The sequence below is a fragment of the Cebus imitator genome, unplaced genomic scaffold (genome assembly GCF_001604975.1).
Source record: "Cebus imitator isolate Cc_AM_T3 unplaced genomic scaffold, Cebus_imitator-1.0 Scaffold265, whole genome shotgun sequence".
NCBI classification, from domain to species: Eukaryota; Metazoa; Chordata; class Mammalia; order Primates; family Cebidae; genus Cebus; species Cebus imitator.
Genome location: NW_016107580.1, coordinates 257,780 through 276,524, shown reverse-complemented (window position 1 = coordinate 276,524; position 18,745 = coordinate 257,780). Strand labels below are relative to the sequence as shown.

Here is an 18,745-nt window from a genome sequence, read left to right as displayed (position 1 = left end):
GCTGTGCCTTATAAATGGGCACAGGTACCTGAGGGCATAACTGTGAGCCTCTAAAAGGACAGAGCATCTTTTCATGTGGCCATTTGTATATCTTCTCTGAAGAAATGTCTATTTAAATCCTTTCCCCATTTTGAAAACTTGGTTATCTTTTTATTGAGTTGTAAGACTTCTTTATATGCTCTAGAAACAAGTTCCTTTTCAGATAAGCGATTTGCAAATATTTTATTCTGTGGGCTGCTTTTTCAGCTGGGTGGGTGTTTTCAGCTCAAAGATCAGGTGAGATTCTTAGTGGGTACAGCTCAGGGAGGCATGAGTGTCTTTCTTGGCATTGTTTGCAGCACAAAAAGTTTTTATTTTGAGGAAGTACTATTTATTTTTTAAATCTTGTCTCTTGTGTATTTGGTGCTGTATCTAAAAAATCCAAAGACATGAAGACTTACTTATATTTTTTCTTTGAAGAGTTTTATAGTGTTCTGACAGTTAGGTCTGTGATCCATTATGAGTTAATTTGTGTGTTTTGTGTGAGGTAGGGGTCCACCTTCACACTTTTGTGAAGTTGTTTCAGCAGTATGTATTAAAACTACAATTTTTTTCCTCTGTAAATCTTACCAAAATCCTTGCATGAGTGGCTTTTTTTTTTGTCATTTATCATTTTCACATCTCAAATTATTACTTTACCGCAGAGGTCTTCCTTGACCTCCTACCCAACGTTCCATTCTCATGCAATTCTCTAGATGTGCCCTATTTTATGGTCTTTCTACCAATTTTACTCTTTCAAATCATTCATTTGGTTACTCAGATATTATTTGTACTTTGGGAGGCTGAGGTGGAAGAATTACATGAGGCTAGGAGTTCAAGATTATCTTGGGCAACATAGGAAGACCCTATCTCTACAAATGTTTTTTAAAAACTTAACTAGTCATGGGTAAATGGTATATCTGGGATTGAAACCCACGTCTGCTAGCCCAAATCCCATTTTCTGCTGCCACGAGCTTCTTGTGACGCTCATGCCTTCAGGAGTTGTGCCCACCTAAGAATCCCACCTGGTCTTTGAGTTGAAAACACCCAGCCTGGGTGTTTTCGTTAGTCTTTTTGTTTTGAATACATTATTCCTATCTAGACAATTGGACTTTGGCCCTTCTGGGGTCAAGAATGAAGACTGGTCTTCCTCTGTGTCCCACCTAGAATCCAACACAGGGGCCACTCAGTACAGGGTCTTCTGTAACGCACATCTCGATTTTACCTTCCAGGGAGACTCTTGTGGATCCGCAGTTTGCGCAGCAGCACATCAGAAATATTAGGCATGACGTCTAAGCCACTCTTTGACTCTTCTTCCTCAATAGCTGGGGAGAGTTCAGAAGGAAGCCCTGAAAAAAAGTGCTTACTTATAAAATGTCTCTTTGAAATCACAGTAGTACTGTTGGCAGCTAGCTTCAGGGGGCAAGGAAGAGCTTTAACATTTATAAGTATCTAGTTCTACGTTAAGGGCTTTTTAATTGTTATATTATCCTCACAATGAGCTAGAATTTAGTCATCTCATTTTACATGTGGATAAACCAAGGCTCAGTAAGGTTAAGTCACTTGCTCAAGGTTACAGAACTGGCAAATGGCCTGGCCCGACTTTAAACCAAGGCCTACCTGCTTCAAATGTTATGTTCTTCCCTTTGCTTCCCATTGTACTAAGCTGGCAATTGGAAGCTGGTTGGCTGTTTGGCTATAATATTTGGGAAGAAAACCTGCTCTTTGGCAGGTTTCTCAGGAGACCTGTTGTTCAATTATTCCTCCTTGGATAAATTCAAATGTTTCATATTCTGTATCCTACTTAGAAATCAGCATCTGTTCCATACCCCATAGATAAGAGATTTTCCAGCATAGACCTAAGGTTGCTAGATCTTTTACAGATCTCAGAAACATAAATGCCTACTCCTAGTCAACAGAGCCAATGAACAGTTGTTTTTTTTTTTTTGTTTTTGTTTTTTTAACCTTCTAAAACTACCTTGGGTCTGGGCTTTGAAGAAGGAATGAAAAAAACAAGTATTCTCTTCTTCATAAATCTTTCCCCTGTTTGAAAACAGCTCCTGCGCCTCTCTGAAGCTTCTCCAGACTCTAGCTCCTTTTTGCAACAGTTCATTGTGGTCCACTGTGGCCCATAACCTCGAGACATCGTCCCATTCCCACACACATTCTGGTTTGTTGCTGTCCCAGAGGCTCAGATGTTCTCTAACAAGCTCTTAGCACAGAAAGACTTTGGTAAATATCCCTGGCATTGATGTTTGCTATTCATGCAGCATAGATTTTGTGTGCCTGACTATGGGCTTACAGTGCACTTGGCATTAAGCAAAACTCTCAACCTGCTTAGTTGAGCCAAATCAGGTATCCTTGTCCTGTACATTGGTTACTTTCCATTTTCATGCAGAACTTCATATTTATCCACGTTTTACTTTTTCTCATGGATTTTAACCTAGCAGCTTTCCAACCTGCTCAATCATTTTCTGGGATCCTAGGCTAGGCTAGAGACAAGGACTATAGGCACAGTTGTAGCCATCTAAAGAATTAAGATTGGGAATCATGTGAATAGAAAGAAGCCTCACCAAGGCAGACAAGAGGATATCTAGTTTGGCTCAAGGTAAAAAATGTTTAAATACTTTGAGCTTGCCAATAACAAAATGGTAGGCATGGATTCCTTGGTACTCAAGGTATCCAAGTAAGCTGGAGGATCCTCTGTCAGAGATGGGTTAGTCAGCAATTTTTCTTTGGATATAAGATTGAACGAGAAGTTCTCTTAGCTACCTGTCACCTCTCTGGTTCTGTCCTGGCATTTACTGCTCTCTGACAAGGTTTCCATGGTAAACCCTGTGGCACGTCTGGCATCATTCTGCCTTTATGTATGTATCCCTATCACACTCAACAGAGAGTCAATTGAGCAGCAAGCTCCTGAGATAGCTATAGGATGATCCTATAGCTATAGGATATGAGGTCTAATAATGAAGTGAAATCCATACCAGGGTTTTTGCATGGAAAAGTTTCCCAAAATAGTGCCCGAAGGGTAATGCCAGAATTGGTGGATCCCAGGAACCAACCACCTTCCTCCTGAATTCAACCAAATTAACAAAAAATTTCAAAACCAATAAAAAACATACCAGAAACTCTAAAATACGAGAAAAGGCAATAGTCTTAAAATAGTGACTAGAGGCTGGGCGAGGTGGCTCACGCCTGTAATCCCAGCACTTTAGGAGGCTGAGGCAGGCAGATCGCCTGAGGTTGGGAGTTCAAGACCAGCCTGACCAACATGGAGAAACCCCATCTCTACTAGAAATATAAAATTGGCCAGGCGTGGTGATGCATGCATGTAATCCCAGCTACTTGAGAGGCTGAGGCAAGAGAACTGCTTGAACCCAGGAGGCGGAGGTTGCCGTGAGCCAAGATTGCACCATTGCACTCCAGCCTGGGAAACAAGAGTGAAACTCCATTCCCAACTCCCCCCCCACAAAATAATGACGAGATACAGATCAAAATTACTAGAAATAAACTTAGAGCTCCCATCCATAATAATGCCTTATTCTTCTTCTTCAAAGAATCAATATGGAAAGGAAGATGGGAGAGAAAAAATTCTTACAAAGAGTACAATACCACAGAATAGAGAGGGAAAGGGACGGAGGAGGCAAGTAGGCAGTTGTCAGAGGAGATTCAGAAAGTTTCCCTAGAATAGAAGGTTCTCCATTCCATCTTACCAACATTTCAAAGAGGGAAAAACTGCCTGGGCTGCCTGTCATTTTGCTTTTCTTACTGATGAGAAGAGAACGAAGGCAGAATGATCTTACCGTATTCTATCAGAGTGGATTATCTTGAATGACATGAAGGGATTTGCCAGGAAGAAAGACTAAAGATAAAGTAAATAAAACATGCCCCTCTGAAGGAATGAATGGCAGGAGACAAAATGGAAAGCCCCAACCACCATGTTTTCCCCCAGCTCCTGAAAAACAGTGGCTAAATTCCATGGATTATCTCTTTTCCTTCCTTTCCTGGTAGAGGAATGAGTGGCTGTTGGGAAGCACTGGGTCAAGTCTGGAAAATAAACTCACCAACAGCTTGTCTCTACAATTCCAACCTAAATTGGTGAAATAATCTGAAACCCACTACTAACCACCTCCAAAGGAATAAAATATGCCCCCAATTTGGTATAACAAACTCATGTTTTGGACTATGAACAGAGTTATGGAAAAAGAGCAGAAACCAATTCTACAAACATCTCTATCTTAACTTCCCCTTTTCCCCACCACCCAGGCAGTAACAAAACAAATATAAAATATATGCTCCTCAACTAAAGCACTAAAGGGAAGGCAAAGACATCTCAGCCAAGGTAGACAGGAGTCAACAAAAATTAACCTATAATACAGTATATCTAGGGAAAGGGCATCAAGGTAGAAATGTGCAAATCAAAAAGAAATAAGAGGAAAACAGATGGCATGGCAACTATACAAAAATACTATAGCCAAAAGAGGAAGGAAAGTAGAAAGGAAGGAAAAGGGAAACATGCAGGAGACAGATGTGAGGATGGAAACATAGTCGCAAGAAATACGTCAAAAAATGCAAAAGTACACTTCTGTGCAAATATGTACCACAAATACTTTGACTCTAAAAAAAATAAGAACCTGAAAAAAAATTAAGAAATTAGAATTGGGATGAGAAGATCATGCAAAGATGAAAGATGATTGTTATTTAAGAAAACAAATTGAAGACCAAAATAAAGGGACTAATCAAGAAATTGGGAAATATACAACCAACCAATTTATTGGGAAAATGAAGGAATAAAACAGATATAGCTTCAAACTGAATTAAAGGAGGGTGGTAGAGATTGAGTAATCACAAGGAATGCAAAGAAGGAAAGAAAGTTTGAAATATATAGAGATAAAATAATGGACCTGGAGTTGAGACACTGATGAACATCTATGCATTATGTTGTCTCTAAAGTAGTGAACAAAACAAATGGAACAAAGAACATATTCAAAGATGTAACAGAAGAAAAATTTTCCTCACTTGAGGGGAAAGTTGAACCCTTCAGGTTGACCACACCATGTTAAAAAATATATTCAAATGCTTCATGCAAAAAAAAAAAAAAAAAAAAAAGACAAACATCTACAAGGGAGGGTGAAGATTAAGAGGTGCTAGAAATTAGCTCCTCCCAGCCCTCTCCATAACTTTGAATATAATGGAGCAATATCTACACAGTTCCAAGGAAAACTGTCACCCAAGAATTTTGTAACCATGCAAGCTGTTCTTCAAGAATAAGACATATTTTTCAAACGTGATAGAACTCAGGGAACATAACACCTCTGAACTCTTCTAGGAAAATGTTGGAAAACAAAATCCAGTGAAAAGAGACATAAATCAGAATAAATTTGGGCAAGATGAGCCATGGTAAAGGGACCAGTGATGAGCATGAAACCCTTTTACATTTAAGTCTAAGGCTAAATAACTGTGGAAACTATGGTTACAGAATATGGAATGTAAATGTTATAACCTTGATGTAAATGTTATAACCTTGAATGTAAATGTTATAACATAGGTTATATATATAGAAATGTTACATACATTCTATATATAGAATTCTATATACATAGAAATGTTACATACATTTCTAACATAGAGTTAGAAATGGAAAGGTAGAAAGAAATGTGAAGGTGGGAAGATACTCAGCCATTCTCATCTTTTCCTATAGGAAGCCAGTGGGCACTACTGTAGGGACTACAAGTTCTTATCTTCTGTGTTCTTGATGTTCTGGCACCTGGTGCCTCAATGCTGCATAGACAGCCCCTCTCAAGGCTAGCTAATTCCTAGAGTTAGGAAGCAACTCTCCTTCAAGTGTGTCTTTGAAATACAAACCAACCAATCCAGAACACACACCTGCAAACATCTCCTTTATCAAATTCTCACACCAAGCCAATACTCCCTCTGCCCTAAATCTGCCCAGGGCCAGGTACCTGACAACTAGGGGCCACCCCTATAGCCTAGAGCCTACCAAAATTATTCAAACTACCCAACCCTAAACATATTCAGGGTACCTACCCTGCTTCTACCTTTCTTCTCCAAGAAAACCCCAGTAAAGGCTTGGAGCCATTTCTCCCCTCACCACTTCTGCCTTCTGACCCACCCTGGTCCTTCCCCAAGGGGCCCTGTATGATGTGCCATGCATCCTGCTATTAGGGATCTGTGAGTATAAACCTATTCCTTCATGAGAATCATCTCCAGGTCTCTGTGTCATACCATACCTGATTAAAACAAATGCCAGGTCCAAAGTTTAGATCAAATTTAAAACCTATAATGCAAAAAGAACTACCTCAGTAACTTCAAACCCTTTATGCATTTCATAATACATTTTGGCACTTTTAGAAACCAATTTCTCTTCTTTGGAGGAAGCAATGACCAAAATTCAGCAAGTCCTACAGTTTCACTTCACTTCAAGTTCAATTAAATTTTAATACTTTCAATTTCAAAAAGTATATCTAGTATAATCTCCTTCTTTTTCCTTTCCTCCTTCTGCATTTGCCGGGAAGGAGATGTTTAGTGTAAGCTATTTTTACTTTCTTCCCTGTATTTTTCACTATTGTTTGAATTTTTAGATAATGAACATAAGCCACTTTCAACAAAAGTAACAACATTATTTTCAAATATATCTCCCTGTATAGCTCATTCCAGTGAAAATATTTGTTTCTGGCCATGTCAGGAACTTAGAAAAATAGCTTTTGGGGCTCTGGTTAAAGATTCTCTGAGTCCCAGGATGGCTCCCAAAAGTCAACGCTGCCACTGAGGGGTAAACTTTCTTTACCTCTTTCTTCTCAGGGAAGCTTCTTTCCTGCCTGAGACCTGAGGCCCTGAGCCTTGACTGGGGATTTTCTTTTTTTTTTTTAACTGCATTTTAGGTTTTGGGGTACCTGTGAAGAACATGCAAGATTGTTGCATAGGTACACACATGGCAGTGTGATTTGCTACCTTCCTCCCCTTCACCTATATCTGGCATTTCTCCCCATGCTATCTCTCCCCACCTCCGCACCCCCCTGTCCCTCCCCCATTACCCCCCAACAGACCCCAGTGTGTAGTGCTCCCCTCCCTGTGTCCATGTGTTCTCATTGTTCAACACCCACCTATGAGTGAGAACATGCAGTGTTTGATTTTCTGCTCTTGTGTCAGTTTGCTGAGAATGATGGTTTCCAGGTTCATCCATGTCCCTACAAAGGACACGAACTCATCATTTTTGATGGCCGCATAATATTCCATGGTGTATATGTACCACATTTTCCCTGTCCTTGACTGGGGATTTTCTAAGGACTGTCTATTCGATGTACTTCTCTGACTCAGCCTGCACGTCCCTCAAAATCCAAGTTCAGAAAGCCAACTACTTCCTAGGCATCGCCACCTGGATAAGGAGAATAAAAATCATTTCAAGAGCTACCATTTATTGAACTATGCAGTAGATACACTTTGTTATTTCTTACAATATCCCTGTAAAGTAAATATTGCTGAGCTCATCTTCTGGAGAAACTGAAGCTCAGCTAAGTTAAAATGATTTTATAGGTTCCAGCTCATCAGCAGTAGAGCCAGAATGCAAAACCAGGTTTGTCTGTTGCATTCGAGCTGCTTTCCATGGGCATTTGACATGTCCAAACTCAAATTCACTGTCTTCCTTCTCAAGCAAATTCCTCCTCCTGCCTCACAACTCATCACCCTCATAGCCATGCAGACAGATACCTGGTGGTATTCCTGGTCTGCCTCTCAACTCCATCTCCTCATCAAGTCCTGACAAGCTGATTTCCAATAGCCATCAAACTGTACTGTCCACATTCACCACCACCTCATCACCTCTCATCAGGCTATTTCCCTGTCCTTTTACCTGGTGTCTCCCTGTCTTGTGTTTCAGGACAGCTCTGACAACCTGTCCAGAAGAATTATTCTAAAATATGGATTTGATCCTGAGGCTTCCTTACCTGTAGCCTTCTCTAACTTCTAAAGTGTACTAAATGAAATTCAAACTCACTAATTGGCCCTCAGAGCCTTCACTTTCCCTGGTCCCAGCCCACTGTACCCACCTTGCTGCCCATCTCTTTGGGACACGTAGCTCACACTTGGTTCACATGACATTCCTTCTGTTCCTGAAATATGCCAAGCACTAGAAGATGCCTACATGCCTTTGCTTCTGCTGTCCCTTGCCTGGAATGACTTTCTCTTCCCCAGCTCAAGGTGGCTCCTCCTGAAAACCTTCCCTGACTCAGTCCCACTAAGGTAGCTGCTTCTTTCTCTTTGTTCCTAGGTACTTTATGGCCTGTTAAATTTTATCACAATTTATCGTAGTAACTTTGTCTGTCCTTATGTTTCCTCTCCTAAACAGTGAAGGCGAGCTCATTCCTTCATGCATGTATTTAACATTTATTGAGTGCTTACTATGTCCCTGGCAATGAGCTGGGAGCTAGGGATACAATGCTAAGCAAAATGGACACGCCACATCCTCTGGAGCTCATTATTCAGGGGGACAGAGAATTGATCAGAGAAACATCCAAACAATTTCACACTGAGAGATTTTAGAAAGGAGAAAGAATCTGAAGGTACCAGAAAAGCCTTCCCCCAAAAAGTGACATGAGCAGATATCTAAAGATTGAGTGGGAGTTCACTGGGCAAAGAAGGAGAGAGGAAGAGCATTCCATGCAGAAGACAGCATGTGCCATGCCCAAGAAGAGGAAAGAATGAGCTGCTGAAGGAAGGCCAAGATATTGTGTGTGAGAGAGTGTGGCCCTAGAATATGCTGGGGAAGTGGGTGGGGTTAACCACCCAGGGCCTTGCAGCTTCTGCTGAGGATTCAAGTGCTCTTCCTAAGAGCAGAACGAAGCCTCTGAAGATGCTGAAACAGATTTGCCTTTTAGAGATCCCTGCGGCTGCTGTGTTGGCCATGGTGTGAGCTGGGTTGGGGGTTGGGGGTTGGGGGTTGGGAGTGCAGGGAGAGGGACCAGGTTGGAGGCTGTTGAGATACCCAGGGGGACTGATAATAGTAGCTGGGACAAGACCCTCTCCCTGATAGTGGGATCTGAGCCCTTTTCACTTAATGCATCCCCAACACACAGCCTAAGAACTGGCCCACAGCCAGCCTCACATCTTTGGCTTGAAATAACCTGCAAATGATCAAAGACCAAAGCAGCATACGACATAATTCCTGAGAAGGGAATTGACTGGGTTGTTGGAAAGACCAGACGCAGCACAGAAATGAGCCTCCCAGTCCTCACAAACTGAAGGACAGCCAAAATTCTTCAGACTCCAGAATGTTCTGATAAGTATCTTTTCCCATTTCTCAAAGGAACGGCCAATAAGCTTCATAAGAGACTGGAGTTTTCCCCATGAGCTCATACGCAGAGTTGAATTTAGAGCCTATAAACACAATCTGAGCCAGCTCTCATAAAATGCTCCCAAAGCCTTTTATCCTGGGTATGGATGGGAGGGGATGGGGCTCTTTGATGGGATTTTCAGAATGTAAGTAAAGAAAGTCACAAGTCTGCAAGTATTCATTAAACACGGATGGTTGCCCACCACATCTCTAGCACTGTGGAGCACAGTGTATAAGCATATTCCATTTGCCTGACAAGATAGAGTTCTATGACCCAAATGACAAATGAAAATGTATGCCAGGTTCCTGCTGGGATAAAGACCAGTATCACATGCAAACATTGCAGCAGCTTAGTGAAGTAGGTACTATTATTAACCTCCTTTTAAAGATGAACAAACTGAAGCATGGAGAGAATTAGAACCTTGACCAAGGCGATGCAGCTGGTGAGTGATGAAGTTTGAGCTCTTAACCATCCAGACCCTGAAACTGAGAGAAAATGAGATGGAGTGTATATTATTGGACACTGACCATGGTTAATTTTATTTTTAAAGTTTCATGCTTATAGGAGTCAAATTCATTTACCTGATAATTTTACTTCTAAGATCCATCTTATGCCCTATTAATGTTGAACAACAAAGTTTTGCTGTAGGTAGATGTCAAAATTGGTATAATTTTTGAAAGCTAATCTGGCAGTATGCACATATACACTTAAATGTAAATACTTTTGACCAATCAATTGCTCTTCTAGAATAACAGCCCATAGAAAAAACAGATTTCTATAAAGATATATGTGAGAGAGTATTCATTATAACATTGTTTCTAGGGAAAAAAAGTGGAAATAACAAATACTAATGATAGGTCAAACAATATAGGGTTTCTTACCTAATACTATAAAATAGTTAAAAATGTTTAAAGTTCCATATGCTTTAAATGAGAAACTGTCTAAAGTATGTTGTTTAGTAGAAAAGACAATGTGACAGAGGCACCTCATCATCCCCCAACATGTCTTCTCCACCTTTCACATAAATGGAGTTTAATTTGAGCATACAGCCAGCTGTTCTGCCAGCAACCACATTTCCCAGCTTCCCTTGCTGCTAGGTATGAACACGTGACTGTCTTATCACCCTTGCAGTGGGAGCTGAAGGGGTATGTGCAACTCCCATGCTAAGAAAAGAAGCCTGGACTTCCATTCTCTCTCCCTCCCCGACATGGGAACCCAGATTTGCCTTTGTATCAAGTCTAACATCTCAGGGCATGGCAAAATGACAACAGGGAAGGAGTGAGGGTCCCCAAATGATCATATGGAGCATGGCCTGATGCTAACCTGATCAGCTCACCTTGGAGTTGTTACCTGAGAGTGAAACAATCTTCTCTTTCCTATACGTTATTGTATTTGGGGCCTCTATGTCACAGCAACTTAGATGTTATCTCAATTAATGCAGGAAAGTTGCAGAGTAAAAGAGATACTGATATAGAGAATTTGGTAGTACATAGAAGAGAAATATGCTATGATGAAATGAGTTTCATTATAGCACCACAAGGGTTTACTTCTATGGAAAATTATTTTTATATATGGAAAATATTTAGTACATTAAATATAATACATGATTTTTTCAGGAGATAGCCATAGCACATTTAATAAAATTCAACATATATCTTGAAACCTGAAAAATATTTCCTTAAATAAAAAGTAAAAATAATTCTGTATTTAATATTTTAAATTACCTATTATATATTTTAGTTTATAATATAAAATAAAAATTGAAATTGTACCTCTAGTAACAAGATACAACATGATGCTTGAGGAAAAAAATATAAAAAACAACTCAGTTTAAAAGAGAAACAAGGCAAATGCTCTCCTTATCACCATTATTAGGGAATGTTGCCAAAGTAATAAAATATATACAGATACACACTGAGAAATACACTTACACACAAGCATACAACTAAGACAAATGGCAAATTGAATAAAATAAAAATAACAGGTTTGATTGCGAGTTTGAAAAAGAAAGGTGTTCTGCAAAATGGTCAAGAACCTTTTAAGTTAGACATATCCGGGTTCCAGTTCTGGCTTCAGCAATTAATAACCATGTGTCTTTAACTTCCTCAAGCCTCAATTTCCTTATTTGTAAAATGAGTATAGTCAAGCCACCTCCCAAGATTGTTGTGAGCATTAAGAGAAGTATCATCAAGTTCTCAACACAATATCTGGCATGTAGTAATCACTCTAGTAATAATAATCACACTGATAAATCACTGCAGTAATCACTCTAACATTTGTTAACAAATTTATTATGCAAGAAACATGTATGACACCAAGCAGCATTCACTTATTCCACAAATTATCAGCTAGAAAATCTAATACAAAAAGAGTCTTAAACAAAAATATAAGCTACAAAGAATGTGCCCCAGTAAGAGATATGGAAGATGTATACAAAGAATCTTAAGTCTTTTAGAGGAGAAAGAAGGAAATATGTAAATTAACAGAGAGACAAACTGTGTGCCTGAACGAGAACTAAATGTTTGCAAAGTAAGTACTTTCAAGGTCTATAAACTGCAAAGCAAACAAAACTTGGACAGTTCTTCCAAATTCAATGTGTAGGCTTACAGCAATCACAATGTTATATAAAATGGTATAAATTTCAAATGGGAATGGAGGCCCACAGAGGCTGAGGAACACGTTTAAGGAATCTGTTAATTGGTGTCTGGACTAGGACATGAGCGCAAATCTCCTGACTTGTTGTCCATTTGCTCTGCTATTTTGCACTGAATCTCTTTATCTAGAATATCAATGAATAGCCTGAAAAAGAAGAGTAATGAGGAAGAACTAACCCCATTGCACACTAAAACATATTATAAGGCAGCAGTAATTAAAATGGTGTGGTATTGTTCCAAATAAAACAAAATCAGGAGCCCAGAACTAGTTTTTAGTATATACATAAAAAAGAATGTAACGTATGACTAAGCCACAAGAGAAATATAAACACTATTAAAATATTATTGAGGTAACAGGATCTTAAATCTTAAAATACATATATATTAAAATAAATTTCAGAGTTATTAGCAAAATAAATATAAATAAACTATAAACTAGTAAAAAATAGACCTGTTACTACAACTGGGGAGAAGTAGTATTTGTGTAATGACTGAAATAATAGAAAACTTCTCAAAGGAAAACACAGGCAAACATGATTATATAAAATCTTTACAATTCCTCTAAAACAACACAAAACTTATTAAAAAGCAAAAAAAAAATATATTAAAATACAGCCTCGCAAAAGAAATAAAGCCAATTAAGGGCTAATATCTATAATATATCAAGTTTATATACATTACCAACAAAAAAACAAATCAATGAAAAACCCCAGACCCAAACGGATACACAGGCAAAGAAGTGAGAAGTTAACTCATCCAATAAGAAATAAAGTGAATATTTTAACATTTTAAGTTTGAGCTTCCTAGCAAATTAATTGAAATAATGAAATTTCACACTAATAATAATAAAGTTATAACAATAATTATTGCTTATTCTTACTATATTCTGAATAATAAGGAGCAAATGCAAACACCAGTGCTGGTAATGCCTAAGAGAAAGATGTCCATTCAGTCTCTGTCAGTAGCATTAGTCATTGTAAGTGGGAAATGCAAATGTATCTACTCTCTAATCTTGTGAATCTTGTGACTCTCAAGTCTGAACATTTATCTCAAGGGAATAATTTAAAGGAAGAAAGTAAAAAAACAGTCTATAATTGATTATCCTAGTATTGTTAATCATAGTTCAAAGAACAATAGATATGTCAATACAAAAGGAATTATGTACCCATTAAATAACTGAGAAGTTACTGAGTATAAAATAAGAAAAAAGAAGCCATATCTATTCATCAAATCAACTGAAAACATTATAAATATGGGCAAATATTACAAAGAAGAAAAATTGTTAGTTTTTCAGAATGTATGAGGTTGTGCGTGAAATTTTAAAGTAAATTTTTTCCAGTGTTTTAAACAATTTTTTTCTAGTGCTTTAGTAAATTTAAAATTATAAGTAGAGAAGTATACACTGCATTTTCAAAAGATTCCTCTAAAGGTAGTTAATTTATTTAAAACATTTAACCCTTGGGAAAAAATACTGTTAAAAATTTTACTTCTGGGAACCTTCTTGTTAATGCTGAATAAATAGTAGGTTTAAGTTACTGTAGCTCAGACCAGGGGCTTCCACCATTGTTAGTGGCATCCTGGACACATTTACACAAGAATCCATAAACAGAGGGAGGGCTCTTATTCTCAGACTGGCCACCAGCAACTTGAAGCGGGGCAAGGATTTTCAAATGGTGCTGTGAGGCCTGGGTCCCTGGAGGTACGCTGGGGCCACAGTCACAGAAGATACAGGATCTAAGCGTGCCTATCCCCTTCCACCAGAGCAGCCCCGCTTCTGTCTCCCCTCCAGCTGGCCTCCTACTGATTAGCTTGTCTGAAATGTTGTGCAGCTAAAAAAAAGTTTTAAAACTATCCGTGGGATGGCCAAACCATGAGATTTGGAGTCAGGAGATCCTTGGGCCTCAGTTTCCTCAACTGCAAGAGCCAGAATCCCTGCCTCGTAACTGACTGTGAAGATTACACAAAATCAGAGGTGCAAAATAGTTTATGCTGTGGAAAATGCTATGGGCAATTTATTTATTTATTGAGATTGGATTAAAAGGAGTATGTGACATGGAAGAGCCTTGAAGATGTTTTGCTAAGTGAAATGAGCTCGACACAAAAGGATGGATACTGTATGGTTTCATTTCTAGAGAGATCTAGAAGAGTCAAATACATAGAGACAAAAAGTAGAAGGTGACCCCAGGGGCTGGGAGGGAGGGAATAAGGAGTTAGTTATTGTTTTAATAAGTATGGTGTTGCAGTTTGGGATGACGAAAAAGTTCTAGAAATGGATAGTGGTGATGGTTACACAATATAAATATACTTACTGCCACCGAAGTGTACATTTAAAAATGGTGAAAATGGCAAGGTGAATGTTATATATATTTACTGCAATAAAAAATAGTCCCCCACGCCCTTTAAAAAAGTGAGTAGTACATAGAATAAAATACAAAAAAAGTCAAGAAAGGAGAAAGACCGCAGGGCTGGTGGAACTAACCCACTGCTTTAAGGAACAGGTACCACATGATTCAGAGAGGAGGGCCACAGCCCAGCAGGAGGGAGATGCCGCAGGGGCAGAGGCAGAGAGGCGAGGGTGAGCGGCCACAGGGAAGAGGCTCCGGGAAGACGGAAGAGCCGGGAGCCTGGCCTGTTGGAAACACATTCCTCTCCACTCGCCCATGCCTCTTTGCCCACCTCATGGCACTATGGTTACAGTTATGGATTATTTTCATGTACCTATCTCAACAGTCCTGCCACATATTTTTTTAAATGTTTCCTTTGAAACAGTTAAAAAAAATGCCAACATTTCAGATGATGGCACTGGAGTACAGGGACTCTGTACTCCAGAGTGAGACCCTGGGGTACAGTGTCATGATCACAGTTCACTGCAGCCTTTACTTCTCAGGCTCAAGTGATCCTCCCACCGCAGCCTCCTGAGTAGCTGGGACTACAGGTGTGTGTTGCCATGCCAGGCTAATTTTTGTATTTTCTTTGTAGAGTCGGGGCTTTACCAAGCTGCCCAGGCTGGTCTTGAAGTCCTCAGCTCAAGCAAGCCAACTGCCTCCCAAAATTCTGTGATTACAGGCTCGCCTAGCCCCCTGCCACATGTCATACAATTTCATTCATTCATTCAGTAAATACCTATGCAGGCCCTAGCAGTGCCAGGCATCATTGTAAGCAGCAGACACACACACACTTGCTCTTGCCCTTGGGGGCTTCTCCTCTAGGAAGATAATGGCTGACACCTAGATAACACCTGTCATGTACCAGATACTGTTTTAGGTACTTTACAAATATCAGCTGCTTTAATCTTCATAAGCACCTAAGAAGGCAAGAACTGTTCTTAGTCCAGTTTTACATGCAGCAGGGATCAAGCCCAAGGAGGTTGAGTAGCTTGCCCAGGTCACGTGGCTGAGCGGTGGCAGGGCTTACAGTTCCAACTGGCTGTGGGACACACACATGCTGGAGAATGGGGCCGAGGAAGGGTGCTGGGGGCACTGGGAGCAGGGCTGGATCTGCCAGCCAGATCTAGGGGGCTCAGAACCCTACTGAGAACATCAGCAGAGGTGAGTGCAGAGAGGGAGGCAGGGCGGGGGCTGAAGCCTCATTTTCAGAAGATGGTTCTGGCAGGAGGTGGGTGGGGAACCGGAGGCTCGGAAGAAGGGGCCTGCAGCCTACTGGCAGGCAGGGCTGGGGTATGGACTTTGTGGTGACACCAGATTAGAAGCAAGAGATGGCCGTGATGCCTCGAGAAGAGGAATTTCTCGATTTGGGCAGCTTCCTGGGTGTACAAGGAAAAGGAAGTGCCAAAAGTTCAGTCCTGGGGCACCCTCTCAGGCCCACTAGATAGATGCCAGCAAGGCTTAGGGAGGGCTGGTAGTGTCCAGTGAGGCCTGGGGGGTGGTTGGAAGGAGGCAGGTTTGGAGGTGCTGAGGGGGCAGGAGACACAATCGGATTCATTCATTCACCTGCAAATGTTTCCCGAGGAAGACACAGGAAGTCTTGTGTTCACACATTTACCTTCCTGATCTGGCAGACGCAAATCCAGCCCTGGCTGAGGGAGCATCTGCCCCGACCCCACTTACCTTTTTCCTGCTCGGCTGCTTCACTAAGGTCTGGAAGCTTGAGGCCCACTAAGTTCTGATTTCTCATCAGGATGTGCTCCTTAGTGGTAAAAGAGAGAGACAACATTTCAGATGATGGCACTGGGCTGGGCTGTTCTCTGGACTCTGTCTATGGTTCTGTGACCATAGACAGAGTTCTGTCTATGGTTCTGTCTTAGGTCGGAAAGCAGGGGCAGCCTGGCAGGTGGGTGGGCAGGCATGGCATGGTGAGGGCTGAGAGCACCAGGAAACAGTTCCTCTTCCAGTCTGTGAAGGTGCCCGAAACTCCACTGTCAGAACCACATTCCATGGGTCAGGAATTACCCTTGGCATGGTCTCCTTTGCAAACAAGTTTGTGGGCTTCAGGGTAAATGAACAGCTTGGCCTCACTGTGGCTGAGGTTTGTAGAGGACACACAGGAGCAGAACCGAGGGCTCTGGGACAGGAGGGTCCCTGGGTGTGTATGGTGCTGCTCCTGGAAACAGCTCTGGTGATCTCATAGCTGGCTGGACCTTCCTGCCCTGTCATTCTGGGCAGTGAGTGCTCACTTCCAGGAGCTGCGATTTCTCTGCACACTCAGGTCCTCAATGGCCTTTTATGGCACCTCTTGAGTTTTTTAACTCTCCAGAAAAGTGAAGCCTGAGAATTGCTGCTTTGGGGCCTCGGCTGGCAGAGCCCGGGGAAAGATGAGATGCTCACCACAGGTATGTGGCCCAAGTGGGCTCACACCTGCTCTTAGCCAATTCGCACCAGAACAAGGCCCTGAGTGGAAGCACCTGGCAGAGCTCTTAGCCCTTGTGACTTACAGATCTCCAGTCTCCTGTGTAGTAGAGGGCACTTGAGTGGTTTGTACCCCACACCACCCCCTCCCTGAGACAGGGTAAAAGGAAGGGGCCAGCAGAGGGTGCTCATGATCCAAGTGGAAGTCATGGTCAAGGGCCTTTTACCCATTTGCTTAGCAAGCCAGAGGCCCACAGCCCATCAGCATCAGCATACTAGAGTTGGGTAGGGGCTGGGCGCTCAGCTGCCAGGGTACTAGCAGTGACATGGGGCCTCCAGGTTCCCTGTAACTTCTCTGGGTGAGCAAAACCTGTGGGAGTGTAGGGATGCCCCTGGTCACATCCCGCATAGGGTGGCAGCCCCATGAGTGACCACCATGTCTGGTTTGATGGCCAACAGCAGCTGGGGGGACACCATGGACACTGGAAGAAACCATGGCAGGAGCAGCCGTCACACTTGCAGATGGACTTAAAGCCTTTATTATCAGGCGTCAGGAAGGACAGCTTGGGGGCATCACAAAGGAAAACACTATTTCATCCTTGCTAGCTAGTCCTAGGCGCGACTGGGCACTCCACCAAGGGTTCTTGTTTATGAGCCACTGACTCCGGGTGGCAGAGGAAAACAGCCCAGGACTGAGGGGCCCACATGTCCCTGGACACATCCGCCTTCCCCTGAGGTGTGGCTTTGTGGCAACTAGATTCCAGACTGAACTCTGTCTGGTAACTGGCATAAAAAGCACCTAAAACTGGTGTTTAGGAAAAAGATGCCACGTAAGTGGGCCTGACTTCTTGGTGCAAAAATGTGCACCCCCACAAGGCCCAAGTCCAGGCTGGAGCTGGCCTAGCCAGGGGCCCAGACTCAGCCCAGAGGTCTTCAGCCCAAGAGGTACCTGGAGTGGACACTCTGCCCAGCTGCCCCCAGGAACCCACCTCTCGGAGCTTGGTCAGTTTCTGCATCCTCACGGGCTGCACTTGTATCTGAAAGTCTTTGAGTCCAGGGGCCTTGGCCAGCTTGCCGCCGGCTTTGCCTGCAAAACGCTTTTCTTCCTCTGCCAGTGGCAGCTTGGCAAGCACTTTCTGCAGCCGGGGGCCAGGTTCTTCAGGGCCACTGTCCCAGGAGACCCCTCGCAGCAGGGGGGGCCGGGACACAGTGGGTGGGAGCTCAGTTTTGGAGCCAGCCTTGGGCCCCATCAGCTCTCCAGCAGGGCCTCTTCCCTGGGGGTCTGGGGGAGCTACTCCTCCCGCATCCTGGGTTGGACTTCTCGGCAGAGGGCTGTCCTCCCAGGCCGTCTTCGAGAGCTGCTTCCCCAGCTCGCTCTCCACGGGGCCAGGCTGAGGGCTATTCAGGGCCATTTTCCCACAGCTGTTAGTGACCGGAGCTAGGCCTTTGGGTGTGGTCTCAGGGTACTGGAGGGGATCAAAGTTTTCCTTTTGTTCTATTGCAATCTCTTTGGGCTTCTCAACTGGAGGAGGATGAGGAGCCAGCCTGCCCTGAGACACTTTCCTCTGGTCATTCTGCTTCCTGTCAGCTAGCCCTTTGGGGACATTCTGAAAAAGACAAGGTAGAGATGGAACCCTGGGGGCAGGTTGAGGGGAAACAGGTGGGGCCCCTTCTGCTGTGGAACCTCTGCCTCCACACACCTTGCCAAGGGGCCCATTTGTATACGTGTGTATGGGGTATGTGTGGACCATGTGGAAGGGGAGGGCTTCTGCCTGAGGTTTGTAAAACAGAGAGGAAAATGGGACCTGCAATTCAAAACCAGCCAAGAGCTTCCCAAGGGATAGGAGCTGAGGAAGCTTGAATAGAAGGCAGCTTTGGCCTTAACTCCGTTGCCCCAGATCTAGCCTTGGCGCTGCTT

The 18,745-nt window shown here is 42.4% G+C and overlaps 1 protein-coding gene across 8 annotated transcripts in view; it reads right to left on the bottom strand.

Moving 5' to 3' along the window:
- Positions 1-18,745, bottom strand: part of IRAG1 (inositol 1,4,5-triphosphate receptor associated 1) — a 122,414-nt gene that overhangs the window by 36,755 nt on the left and 66,914 nt on the right. For all 8 annotated transcript variants that reach the window (XM_017500278.2, XM_017500284.2, XM_037728414.1 and 5 more), the window contains 3 exons: positions 17,817-18,434; positions 16,090-16,168; positions 1,244-1,367 (listed from right to left, as the gene is read on the bottom strand). In XM_017500278.2, coding sequence (XP_017355767.2) covers positions 1,244-1,367; positions 16,090-16,168; positions 17,817-18,434 — 821 coding nt within the window. The remainder of the gene's footprint in view (positions 1-1,243; positions 1,368-16,089; positions 16,169-17,816; positions 18,435-18,745) is intronic.